Source organism: Pelobates fuscus, chromosome 6 (genome assembly GCF_036172605.1).
Source record: "Pelobates fuscus isolate aPelFus1 chromosome 6, aPelFus1.pri, whole genome shotgun sequence".
NCBI classification, from domain to species: Eukaryota; Metazoa; Chordata; class Amphibia; order Anura; family Pelobatidae; genus Pelobates; species Pelobates fuscus.
Window position 1 is genome coordinate 210,911,666 of NC_086322.1, and position 14,634 is coordinate 210,926,299.

At 39.4% G+C, this 14,634-nt stretch overlaps 1 protein-coding gene across 2 annotated transcripts in view; it reads right to left on the minus strand.

Moving 5' to 3' along the window:
- The window catches only part of CNOT6L (CCR4-NOT transcription complex subunit 6 like), a 65,286-nt gene that overhangs the window by 4,523 nt on the left and 46,129 nt on the right, over positions 1–14,634 (minus strand). For both annotated transcript variants that reach the window (XM_063458702.1, XM_063458701.1), the window contains 6 exons: positions 14,124–14,209; positions 12,361–12,450; positions 9,207–9,275; positions 4,315–4,472; positions 3,645–3,799; positions 943–1,094 (listed from right to left, as the gene is read on the minus strand). In XM_063458702.1, the coding sequence (XP_063314772.1) occupies positions 943–1,094; positions 3,645–3,799; positions 4,315–4,472; positions 9,207–9,275; positions 12,361–12,450; positions 14,124–14,209 (710 nt within the window). The remainder of the gene's footprint in view (positions 1–942; positions 1,095–3,644; positions 3,800–4,314; positions 4,473–9,206; positions 9,276–12,360; positions 12,451–14,123; positions 14,210–14,634) is intronic.

Below are 14,634 nucleotides of genomic sequence, written 5' to 3' on the forward strand. Positions count from 1 at the left end.
TTGCATTTTTTACAAACAAACGGCACTTTTATGGACTAAATTATTGTTGTAATAGGTTTTACTGTTTTAAAACACTAATATTTGTGTTTAGTGAAGTCTCCCGAGAATAACAGTACCCCCCATGTACAGATTTCATGGTGTTTTGGAAAGTTAGAGAGTCACATATAAGGCTTGCATTTCATTTTTTTGACATTGAAATTTGCCAGATTAGTTATGTTGCCTTTGAGACCGTATGGTAGCCCAGGAATAAGAATTACCCCCATGATGGAATACCATTTGCAAAAGTAGACAACCCAAGGTATTGCAAATGGGGTATGTCCAGTCATTTTTAGTAGCCACTTAGTCACAAACAGTGGCCAGATATTAGTTTGCTTTTTTCACACAAAAACAAATATGAACGCTAACTTTGGCCAGTGTTTGTGACTAAGTGGCTACTACAAAAGACTAAACATACCCCACGTTCAATACCTTGGGTTGTCTACTTTTTCAAATGGTATGCCATTATGGGGGTAATTCTCATTCCTGGGCTACCACAACGTCTCGAAGGTAACATTACAATTTCAATTTGAAAACGGAACGTTCTATATTTGACCCTGTAACGTTCCAAAACACCATAAAACCTGTTTGTAAAAAGTCTCACTTTTTTTTTAGTTTTATTCATAATAAATTATGTTTCATATATAAATATTTCATATGAAATTAAAGCCCTGTTTCTCCTGAACAAAATGATATAAGTGTCAGTGCATTTAATATGAAAGAGGTGAATTATGGTTGAACAGACATATAGCGCAAATTCCAGTTTTTTTTTTACGTTTTGTTTTGATCAGAACGTGTACTATTGACTCCGTCCTGAAGGGGTTAAGGAGTTAATGTTGTTCTGGTGTCTACTCCCTGTCCATACAAGCACTTAAATGTAAACACTGCCTTTTCAGTTATACTCACCTCCCCCAGAGGCTTCTTTATGAACTTCCAACAACACTGTGACACCTATGTTGTCTTTTGTCATCACCCTGTTCAGCATGGCTTCAGAACCTTCAGAATTCGCCATGGCTACCTGGTTAAATTCAACTGTGTGCTTTTGCACCAGTGTAAATCTAGAAAGAGCACAGTGAGGAATAGATTTGAATTACAACACAATGGTGTCAAAACAGCTATTCAATCACAAATATTTAATATAGAACTCTTACAGCCACAATGCTGGCAAGCCATTAGAAGAGATGTAGTCCACAAGTCAACACAAATAAAATTTTCAGATAGAAAGTTATACATAATTTTTATATCAAAGTGTTTTTATATTTAAAATAAATACAATCACAGAAACATTGACAGGAATATAAGAAATTTAAAGTGAACTACAATTTTTAGGCAAAAAGCGCCTAAAGGGACACTATAGGCACCCAGACCACAGCAGCTCATTGATAATTACCTTTATGGTTTAACTCCACCTCTACCAGACTGCAAGAGTGACTACAGGGTTGTTATGTGACTTTCGGTCACCCTCACGCTATGCATGAGGATGTCAAGCCCAATCACTTTAGAACAGCTAGAAATAAAAGCATTATTCAATGCTTTCCTAATGTGAGCTTGGTGCATTAGGTATCCAGTGGATGTCGGGGGAAAGTGAAGGCAGACCCAGAGCCGAGGGAACAAGGTAAATCAACAAGTTTTGTATGGGGCACTATAGTTTCCCTTTAATGAATAACTGAAAACATGGCAAAGTGGAGAGTTAAAAAAAACAATATATATATATAATATTATATTAAAAGCCCTACAAGTGCACTCTTTGTGGATTATATGGAGTGAGAGAGTGAGAGAGTGAGAGAGTGAGAGAGTGAGAGAGTGAGAGAGTGAGAGTATATATATATATATATATATATATATATATATATATATATATATATATATATATATATATATATATATATATATATATATATATATATATATATATATATATAAAAATTTTGTGAAACTATTTTAATAACCCTGTGCTTTTGGGTAATCCCATCACGAGGATATACACACTACCGAGTCCCAACTTATCAATTTTTCATTTTTTGTTTTAAAGAGACACTATAGGCACCTCCATAACACTTCAGCTCCATTTTGGCCTGCATGCTCACTAGCCTCCCAATGGTTTCAACTAGAGGGACAGGACAGCAGAGTTGAGACCAGAGCTCGGGAGAAAAGGGTAAGAAATACAAATAAAATACATTTGAATATTTAAAAAAAAAAAAAAAAAAAAAAAACACTTTGCAGTTGAGGGCCAGGGTCCAAAACCATTAGCAGCAATATAGTGTTGGGACATTTGTATTCTTAATGCCATTGTGTTCCTTTGAAGGGACACTCCAGGCACCCAGACCACTTCTGCCCATTGGAGTGGTCTGGGTGCAAACTCCCACCACCCTTAACCCTGCAAGTGTAATTATTGTAGTTTTTATAAACTGCAAAAATTACCTTGCAGGGTTAACTCCTCCTCTAGTGGCTGTCTATTAGACAGCCACTAGAGGGACTTCCGTGCTCTTAGAACACGAGAAGTGTTTTAAACGACGCTGGACATCCTCACACTATGTAAGGACCTCCAGCGTCGCTGAAATCCCCACAGGAAAGCCATTCCCGCACAGGCACATTAGGACTCCCCCGCCGGGAGAGAAAAGAGTACGCAAAGCCTGACCCAGCGCCAAGGCGCTGGACTCTGGTAAGTAACATGGGATGGGATGGGATGGGATGGAGAGGGGCAATGTAGGGTCCTGCAGTGCCAGAAAACCAAATGTTTTCCTGGCACTGGAGAGTCCCTTTAAGTTATTTATATACACTTTTTTTTTTTTTTTTAAATATACCCTTGCTTACCTTTTGCAACCCCTTCCTGAGCCATATTTATGCACCTTAAGGGTATTTTATCTTATTGCAATGTCCTGTGGACAAATTGAATCTTTGGATCCTTATAAGACCCCCCCCCCCCCCTAATAAATAAAAAAAAAATACCACCACAAAACACACAAGTATATCACATTTTTAACGAGGTGTTCTTTTTAAGTTTAAAATTACTGGGCAAAAGATGATCCTGTTCCAATGAAGTTATTTATTGGATTGGTCTGATGACTTTGGTACAGTCAGATACACTGCTTATTTAAAAAAAAAAAAAAAAAAAAAAAGGCACTACACATTCTGTACACTCATGCGATGTGTAAGAATGATAAAAAAGCCCCCAAAAACTGTAGGTGCCCCTGTTGGCTGAGAGCCTCTAGGAGGGTTTAGATAAAATGTAAACAATGCAATGTTCTACACTGATTAACACAAGTGCCAGGATCTATGCATTAGAACCATTTAACTGTGGCATGAATAAATCTGAATGTGTGTTGCTTACTGGCTGTGGTTTATAAGATGGCATAAGGGACGGTCTACATCAGGCTTCCCCAAACTCCGACCCTCCAGATGTTGCATAACTACAACTCCCATGATTCTATGAATGAAATAAATAGGCTGAAAATCATGGGAGTTGTAGTTAAACAACATCTGGTGGGTCAGAGTTTGGGGAAGCCTGGTCTACATAATATCAGTTTTTTTTGTACACCAATAAACAAATTAAAATAAAGTTGCATTCCACACAGGGCAAATAAGGGGCTGTATGACCAAACACTAACTTATCTGTCCTGAAGAATATTGCACAACCGTCCACGTGCTTCCGTTCTTGTTCCGACATTATTTTGGCACGTGACTTTGGAGAAAAGAAACCATCATATCCACGTCCCTTTAATTCTGGCAGGAAAAGGGCATAGTATTGCTCGGTTTCAACTTCCTAAAGGCACAATAATTTTTTTTTATTTTTATTTATTTATTTATTTATGAATGGACAGGTTAGCAGTCAGTTTGGCAAGAAATAATCAATGTCACAGAATTTCAAGATTTTTAAGCAGGTTTCTGATACCAATAGCTGATGAAGTTACTTTGTGCAAGGTATGCTGCAAGATGCAGATTACCAGTGTATGTCCCTTCTTAACATGGATGCACAAATGCAGATTGAAAGCTGGATTTTGAAGTTGTAATGAAGGTCAAGGTTAGATTGCAGGTACAAAAACAGCTCATCTGTAACATACGATGCCAGATTTAAGAATAAGTTTGATCCAGTATTCCACGTGGCTTAGCACGGTCCAGCAAACCAAGTTAATTCTCATTCTATTGCTTTGGTTGAGTAGGAATTTTAGATTAAAAAGCTACTGGTGTTTGTTTTTCAGATAGGTTTTCCATATTTAAAAAACAAACAAAAGAAAAAAAAAAAAAAAAAAAAACATTTCCCTCGATTGGCACCTTTACCTGAAGACTGATGATATCGGCATCACAGCTGACTATTTCATCCATTATTCCTTTCTTCCTGTATTCCCAGCTTAACGCCCAGGAGGGACAGTAGCCATAGAGCTGCCGAGTAGCATATTTATCACACAGCACATTGAAGCACATAACTGTGAATGAAACTGAAAGAGAAAAGACTATAACTAGATATTCATGATCACAAAGTTAATGCATTGCTCTAATAAAAACATAGGTCGGTTTTACTCCGTACTACAGAAACAGAGCCAAGCCAGAAACTCAAAATAGGTCCCTTTCTCCTTGACACATAGCTGGCCTTTATCATTTACATGTTATCTAAGCACTGTACTAAACTAGAGCTACCTGCTTTCAAGGAGCCCAATAGGTCAATTAAAACTACATATTAGACTTGTGCATCATTCATTTTAACCAGCTCGTAAAGTCAAATTGCTTTTAATCAACCCAGAACGAAGAGTTCCCATTTACGTGTAGAGTCATATTCCTTGAATATTACGCCACAGGTAAATCCTGGGCAAATTATCCATACAGGTGTGGATTAAAAGGAATTTCACTCTTACGAAGTGGCCGAAATTTATTCTGCACGAGTCTACCAAGTATTACATTCACAAGTCTTTGCACTCTTAGGCTGATTAATTTGCAATATGCTCTGTGTGGCATATTTACTTTTTTTTATATAAATACAGCAGTTTCTGTATTGCTTTACAAAGGGTAAATACACACACATTAGTGAATTCTGAAGTCAGGTAGGGGTTGCCATAATGCAACAGATCCAGCCAAGTACACAAAATAAGTAAAATTCATATACTAAAACGGATCATGGTGGCAGTCTAAAACTCTACATACCGTCCACCTGGAAGCAGTTTGTGCTGCCCAACTACTAAAGTAAGATTTTCCCATTTGAGAAGGCCTGCCCTAAAGTACAATACCCTAAATTAATGCACGAGTATATGAGTGCGTCTAAAAACCATGTTAACTTTTATTCTGTTTCATAATTACGTAGTAGAGTTGTGCAATGTTAGTTTAGTGGGGGGGGGGGGGGTTTGTCAGTGCCTTTCTCTTTCAATCCCAGAGCTCCCTCTAGTGGATTAAAAAATAAATAAAAAAAATTCACACGGGCCAGTTTGAACATTTCATTTTACAGAGGGAATTTGTACACACCAATTAAATACAACCCTATTTAACATCACTACAACTACAAATTGCACATTTGTCCAACACAGTGCTCTCAATTTATGGATTGGTAAATCTCGGGTTAGAATATCATTTCTGGATTGTGAACTTCAGATTGCTTAAAAATCACTTTAAAATGTAGAATTAATGCAAACAAAGTAGTATACTTTCTATATTTGTACAGTGGGATACAGTTTCTACACCAACAAAACTTTTGTACGGTCTTTGTTTTTGTTCTATTAAGCACATTAATTTCACAGAATGACCCAATGTAGCCCAGTGATGGCTACTACTCTGAATACTATGGAATTGTTGAACATGACCACACTGCTGAACCTAGAAGAATAATGTCAGCATTTGGTAGAATGATACAGCAGTTAAGAATGCAAGGTCAATTTCCAAACACATGTAGGTAGCAATACCCTTGGATTTATTTTTTTCAGATGTGTGTACAGTTTCTAATCTTTGTAACAGTCCATTTCCTCTCTGACCACCACCTCTCATTTGTTCTTGAGAGCCCCCTCACCTAAAATTCTCAGCCTAACCCAACTTTGCCAAAGTTGGTGGACGTCAAGACAATGCCTGTTCCTCCAGCTGATGTCATCCCTAACTTCTTATCTCCTCACAACGCTAACTTCACCTCTACCCTGGACATTGCAGTCCTGCTTCAAACATACATCTCAAGGAGGACACGCCTAGATGCTTTCATTCAGCGAACAGTCACACCATGTCAGACCTTTTCCCTTATAAATCTTTGTACGGGGGGGGGGGGGGGGGGGACAGAGCGGTCGCACAGCGGTTGAGCTCCCAGCTAAAAAGTTCAAAATCTACATAAAACTACCACAATCCTGAGGCGAATTGCCTGCTTTTCAGCCCCAACGATAGGGGTACGCGATGAAAGAACAGCTAAACCAAGACTTTGTTCAAAACGAGCGACCAATCCCAAGGATTAGACCCGAGGCCTACCCAGAAGGCATGGGGGAGATGGCTGATCCCCCTGTCAACTGTGACCCGCACCGCTGGAGGTCTATCCGGGACACCCTCTCCTTCCCCCCCTCCCCCCGGGGGTTACCCCGGCAAACAAGGCAAGCAGCCCCATACAGAGGTACCAACCCCGGTACACCAAGACCGCCGAGACACTGACACCCAGTATGGCGGAAGCGGGCCCCAGCACCCGAGTCCTACCTGCTCCCATTGTCGGAAAGGATAGACCGACTGCTTGCAGACTTCTGGGCCCAACACACACTCGCAGTTACCGAATAAGGTATACGCTACATGCCACACATGAGAACTCATACTCTAACTACCTAACACAAAACATCAGCTCACCTACCTCCACAAAGGAGTAGGAAAACACTACTCTGCTTAACGGACACACTAGGCGGTCACCCGTGGTGATACTGAGGTTAGCACGCATGGCCTGCTCCGACACCCAAGTTCACTGTTTAGCAGACTCCCACACCTCCTATGGGCACTCCTAACAGTAATTGTTATACGTTTAAAGCGAATGTCATACCATGCTGTTCCAGAAATTATTATTTTCTTATGTTGTTCCTCTAACACCTTTGTTTAGAACTACTCATGAACCTGCCACAAGTTCACACAACCTAGACATCCCTACTAGCATGATAGAAACTGCATGTTTAGCCTGTGACATCATAACAATAAGGGTATAGCTAGAATAGCGTTGTTAAACAGTAATTGTTTTATTTACTTTTATTTTTCACTCTGACGTGCTAACTGTATAGCACAGCCAGAATACTCACTTATTTACCTAATCTACTTAACTGATACTCTTCAGGTCTGTTGATCCGTATGATAGAAGCACCGGTCTAGCTTCTCAAGCAGACTTGTTTGTTCCAGCACTCAAAATACTGCAGTAATATACAGCAAAGCAACCTAATTCACACATATGCTAACCTACATTGCAGTAACACTTCACCATTGTTAAGCCTGTTATGTTGATCTTGCTTATATTTTATATCTTTAAAAATGTGCCCATACTCTTGCCAATGTTAAAAAAAATGATATATATATTTATATTTTTGTGGCGTTTGATACTGTCATGTGCCCACCAAAGATAAAGAAATAAAAAAAAAATAAAAAAAAAAAATCTTCGTACAGCGCAGCACTCACCCTTGCTAAACAATTATACTTTTCCCGTCTCAGTTCATGCTTCTCATAATCCCAGAGGAAGAGGGGGAGAGAACCACGTGTCCCTTTCTGGTCTGAGTCCCCCAAGGCTCTGTGCCGTTTGTGTGACACACACACACACACTTCTCACTCGCTCTTCTAGAATGCATCACCGCATGACTTTCTCTCCCCCCCCACCCCCCTCCAATTGGATATCATCCCGCTTTCTAAAACTCATTCTTTCTTAAACCGTAGCTTATTTTTCCTCCTCATAACACAGACCCTCATTCTTTCTGCAAGTTGATAGTACCTGCATCAGCCCATCTATGCAAGCTCGCCGTCTTGGCGTGCTTTAATTCTGGCCTCACCTTTACACCTCACATTAAGTCTGTTACCATAGTCTGTCAATTCCCCCTTAAAAACATTGCCCACATCTGCCCCTTTGTCACACAAGATGCTCTAGTAATTACTCTAGTTTATTACTGTAATTCTCCCCTTTTTGTCTCCCCAGCAGCCAAGCTGCCTCGCTACAGTGTGGAATAAATGCATTTGGCCCATCTAGTCTAGCAAATTTTCTAAATACTTTTATTAGTTCCAGGCCTAATATTATAGTTAGGATAGCCTTATGCCTATCCCACGCATGTTAAAACTCCTTTACTGTGTTAACCTCTAAATTTTCCTTATGTTGCTCCTCTCACCGCGCCAGTTTGTGAAGCCTTACATTGGCTTCCTGTACCTTATAGTAGTCAATTCAAATTACTAACCTTTAGCTATCAAGCTCTATGCTCCTCTTGCATAACTACAAATTTGTGAAGAAATTTAGCTACCTGTCCGCTACTCGCACCCTTACAAGACGTTACCTCTGGAACAGCTTGCCTACCCTCAGTCTTCAATTATTTAATAAGTCTCAAAACCCACCTCTTCAGAAAAGCTTAAGGCCTTCCAGAGTAACTTCTATTTTACAAACCTGTTTTGTTCTTCTAAAGGGCCACACTTCACCATCACCTTTTAGTTATGCCATTATTTTGCCAATTTGCTAACCCCGTGTGATTTTATATCCCACCTCTAGATTATAAGATCGATTGAGCATTGTCCTCAACCTATTGTTCCTGTAATATTGTAGTTACTCATTTAGTGTTAAATTTACATCTTTAAAATATTGCAAAGCTCTGCGGAATAAGTTGGCACTATATACATAAAAAAATAAAAGAAAAGAAAAGGTTACTTTTATACATGCATTAGATAACTGGTCTGGAAATTGTGGCTAGCTATTTTCATTGCCGTAATCTCCTCAAGAGGTTTTTTGAGGTCCTCTAATCTCAACAACAGGATTACATGTTACGTTTCTATTAAAAAAAAAAAAAACAAAAAAAAAAAAACGCTCACATAATGTAAAGGTAGAATTAAACTCAACATGGTCACGGGTAAATTACACACTTACAAACAAACCAAACAAAGTACATTTAAAGTCTTATGATTATTAGAACTCCTGCTCTAAAAATAGTGGTTTAAAACTGTAAAAAAACATTGGATGAATTCTCTAACACTGCTCTCCAAATACAGGAGACAGATACCTGAGGGAAGAATTTGGTCTCGTTCTTTTAATGTTATCCATGGTCTGTGAGGCAGCTGTTCTGGATGAACTGTGGAAAAAAATAAAAATGTTAATTTGTATGATATACACAGAACAAAATGACTAACAACGGTTTTTCCTTCATACAACTCAAATTATATCCAACATATTTTTGTATAGAGGAAACCATGTGTGATACGCAGTTCATTTATTCTTTTAGGCAAATTTTTTAAATGGATGCTGAACACCACTAAAGCAATTCAGTTTGCAGTCATCTAGGGGTCAACAGAGCACCCAGTCTGTGCCACTTCATAAATGCACCGATTTTAAGACTTCATCACTTTTATAAATTTAAATGGTTGCAACCACCAAGCTATCAAAAAGCCAGATAAGTGCACTGTTTCTGAGAAGCATAGAAAGCATTGAAACTTTGGGTGCAACATTTGAGACTCACGCTCCCTGCCTCAATTAGTTTTACTATGAGAAGCAATCAGTGGCCTGGCATACCATCAGTTATGGTGATGTTGCAGCAAGTAGAGTAGAACATCAGTGAGGGACCTTCTCACCACTGGCTTACTGGGAAGTTGACCCATTATAGTGTTGGAGTAGCCGTTTAGGTCCCTGACCATTCTTATGGTGGAGTTATAAGGCGTTTAGTATGTCCCTGCTGACTGAGAACCAAGTGTCACCAGAACCACTGCATTAAGCTATAGTGGTTCTAGAGACTATATTGTCAAGGTAATTCAACAAGGCAGCATTATTCATAAATGTACAACGCTGGAATAGGACTTCAACTCTAGTTGCTCATACCTACTTCTACAGATCTACTCTAAGCACCATTGCCACAGCAGTGAATCTGTACCAGGGTTAATTCATTTACCCATCTGTCAGGTGCCTGCAGCCTTCCATACTGCCTTTCTTTGTTCAAGTGGAAGTGCATACTTCCTGAACATATTTTATTGTCTGAGAGCAGTCAGTTGATGTTCATCAAGTGTAAACTTCCACTTTAACAAATAAAGGCAGACAAGAATGGACCAAAAAGGCACAAACCTGCAGATAAGAGTCAAACCATTTATAAACGGTTTGACAGCTTACGCTGGGATGGTGCCACGGTAAACTGCTTCATACAAATGCTGCAAGTAGTAAATCTGCTAACTTTTTCTTAAGGATAAAACTGCCAGTACATTGGGGTTTAAAGGGACAGTTTAGGCCTCATAAGGCACCATAACAACCAAATCTAAGTTATGGTGCCAGGAGACCGTCTGGCATATTCTTCAGGGGTTAAGCCCATTTCAAACAGTTTAATCCCAAAGTTGCCTCGAGCACCAATCAACAGCCCTTTTCAAAGCCAGTTTTGTGAATGGGGCGTCACTGATTGGCTGAGTCATCTGAATGCTCGCAGCCAATCAGCGGCACCCCTGCCGGTGAAGATCTGCGCTGGAGGCAACTTCAGGGTTAAACCGTTCAAAACTGGTTAGATCCCTGAAGGTAAGAATCCACCTGGGGCCTCCTGGCACAATAACAATTTCATTTAGATTAAGTTGTTTTGGTGCCCGTCGTTTGTTTTGTTTAAGTACTAAACACAGAATGGTAATAAGTTAGAAACTAAACTGCACTAAACCGATATAACAGCTAAATTAGAGAGGGTTGATGGGCTTATGGCTCATTTTGGGCATTCTAGCAAGGTGTTCTAAATTGCCCCAAAGGCCTATCATTTATAAAATTAGACACTCCAGGGTACCTCAGATGTCGTATATTGTGCCTTAATTTGTTGCCGTTGAGGTGCCTCCCCCCTGCCCCCCCCTAAAGTTTGTAGTATTTATTTTCCACTTTGTATTTGTATGCTTATGTGTCCTACTGTAATAAAAAGGATTTTAAACATACTCAACATCTCTAATACAAAAGATCTGTATACCTTTGCAACATAATCTTAAATCGCAGTCCAAGTCCTTAATCCTTACACAAACACCCATATTAATATTTATAACCATAATACAATAAATGCTGTTAAAAAAGAATTCCTTCTGTCAATGTCAGCAGAGGAATTACCTTGTGGATTTAAGCAGGGAGATTTACCTTCCCGGCCCTAATCCAAACTTTAATCTGAAACCTAATCCCAATCTTCAGAATAAATATAAGGTTTATATTCAAGATGGGTTTAGAATTTGAACCCAATCTCCTATTTAATCCATAACCCAAAGGTTTCCCTCGGTTAATATCCGTACTGAAATTAGCCAACCGAAATTTAAGCTAAAACAAAGTGGTATGTTGCTGCCATCTCTTGACCATTTTCAGTGTGAGATTACCATCTCTTATTGATTATAGTATGCCCAATGCATGGACATCAGTGCAGAGTATCTGACAAAGCCCAGCACTGATCAAACTGCCATTGGGTCAAGGAGGGAGACCCTTCAGGGTCTGTTAAGACCCTCTGGGAGTCTCCCAGTCACTAGATCCAGGGAGCTTAGTCAACCAGCTGCAGTGAATGGACTTTAAGAGCTATATGCAGTGTTGACTTTCAGCACTGCATGCATCTCAACAAAAAGGCTGGGGCCATTAAAATGGCCCCAGTTGACACAGGGGAACCAGAGGTATCTATGGATACCAGACTTTCCGTGTGTGGGCAGGGAATTAACCATGGTATAACACTACATTGCGCTCTATGCAGATTTAAATCCCTATTAAAAGAACTGTATGCAGAGATCACTGAACTCTGCCTGCTGCTGACGTGTCAGTCTGAGGCCATTAAAAACAGCCCCAACAGACAGAGGGGAGCACCAGGTAGCTATTGATACCTGGGATTCCTGGTGTAAGCATGGATTTTACCCTGCTCACAACAAAACATGAAGGGCGTTCCATGGCGTTAATGGGTTAAGAGACCATGAGTGTATTTAGTGATCATATCATGGCAGGATTCTTAAAAATTTTACCTCAAAATTGCGCTTTAGAAAGAACTCCCAATGAGTTGTTTATGACCTTTATCATGGTTAGGCAACCTTTGGCACTCCAGATGTTGTGGACTACATCTCCTATAATGCTCGCAAAACATCAGGGGAGTGAAACTTCTGGAGTGCCAAAGGTTACCCACTCTTGACCTAGATTTTTACTTATTTAGAGATGGCTACTGTTAACCTGTCTATATTGCAGATGACTACCTTGTAGATTGTCAAGCATGTAATTCAGTAGCTTTCGGATCCCATCCGGTTCTTGGTATAGACTAAGGATTTCCTGTGGTAAAGGGTTGCCTGTAGAATAAAAAACACAATAGTCACTGAAATGTGGATACATATAAAAATTGTACAAGCAAATACAATAAAAAAAAAAAATAAAGAAACGTACGAAGAGACTTATGGGCCAAAGGACCCTAGGATTTACTATGAATATGGGGGTCCTATCTCCTGTGCCTCCCATATAGGAAAATTGTATCAAAATGGTAGATCGACACAAAGATCATTTCTACTCTAATGAGTGCTGGATATGCCAGTGTGAAACCAGGACAATGTTCCATACTTGGTGAACCTTCTACCTAATAAGATCCTATTAGCCCATGGCAGTTCACCTGTTGATCAGTTTGCTTGTAACCAATATTAAAGGGACACTATATAGTCACCAAAACAACTTTAGCTTAATGAAGCAGTTTTGGTGTATATATCATGTCCTTGTAGCCTCACTGCTCAATTCTCTCCCATTTAGGACTTAAGTCACTTTGTTTATGCAACCCTAGGCACACCTCCATGCATGTGACTTGCACAGCCTTCCATAAACACTTCCTGTAAAGAGTCATCTAACGTTTATGATTCCTTTATTGCAAGTACTGTTCAAGTTAGATTTTCTTATCCCGTGCTATGTTAATAGCTTGCTAGACCCTGCAAGAGCCTCCTGTATGTGATTAAAGTTCAATTTACAAAGAAAGAGATACAATTGTTTAAAGGTAAATGACATCTGATTGAAAGTGAAACCATTTTTTTTCATGCAGGCTGTGTCAAAGTCAGGGGAGGAGTGACAAGGGCTGTATAAACAGAAACCATGTGATTTAACTCCTAAATGGCAGTAAATTGAGCAGTGAAACCTGAGAAGCATGATCTATATACTAAAACTGCTTCATTAAGCTAAAGTTGTTTAGGTGACTATAGTGTTCCTTTAAAGGGACACTAAGCACCCAGTCCACTTCATTTCAATCAAGTAGTCATAGTGCGGTGCCGCATAGTTTGCTCCTGCAATGTTAAACACTGCCATTTCAGAGATACAGCATTGTTTAACTTGCTTGAGACTATAAGGGGGCAAGGGGGGAGGGGGCTAGAATATAAACAACCCCATTACCTATTCTGGGTACTACATTTTTAAATCCATGCCAGAAATCTCGCTTATGTTACCAAACACATTGCCAAAACACTAGTCTTGACAGCAAACTCCACTCTATGGCACACTGGCAATCTTCAAATATGCTCTCACACCACTATCTCCAGATAAAGTGACACAAAGGGCATCTGTGGGATAACTGTTCACCGACTTTTTTAGGATAGCCTGGCGCAGATACTGGTTCTCAGCATCCTTGGTAACAGACACCAAACATTTCAAATGATAAAAAGGGATGAATCCTCAAAAAAATTATAAAAAAAAAAAAATAAAAAAAATATATAAAAATTGCACGTTGAAGTGTTTTGTCATGATTTGGGAGGCATTAGCTCATTGCACAAAAACAGTTGCAATAATGTGTTTTGTATTTAAACCCAAGTCTAAGTCAGGACAGTCTGCAATTTGAAGACTGCAGCTCAAAGTTTCTTGCAGAGGATTTAACCCTAAAGCAAAGCATTTTACCATTTGAAAAGCATGCCACAAGTATACAATTCCCCAGAAGAATCCAAGTAAATTGTTTAATATTGCTGTTCTAATGCTATTTAATCAGTAAGTTACTTACCTTTTAACCCCAGGGTCTGAAGCCTAAACAGTCGCCCCAGTTCATAAGGTAAAACCCGTAACAGATTGTTATTTAAAAGCAATTCCCTGTTGGACAATGAAAATAAATAAAACATTTGTCAACATAATGCAACATCATAAACATAAACACTTATTTAAATTAAGCGGTCAGAGTTTCTTCCCACACCCCCACCCTCCCCCAAACTGGACCCGATGAGAACGGCCAACTATTCCTTACATGTAACATTCTTAATAGTGATTAAGAAATTACATACGCCAAGACTAGCTGCTGAGAAACCAGGTGAATCAAAGCGGCTTGTTTGCATTTTACAAGATATATGCAAGTACAGAGCAACTAAAGCCAGACATCTCGCAATGTGATCCATTACCAATTTTGTCCACCCATGTGGTAGAGGGTAGCTGTATAAATTATGAAACTAGGTTAACAGGTTGTCCTCCAGCCATTTAACTACAGCTACCATGATGCCCTAGGCCGAGATGGGACCATGGGT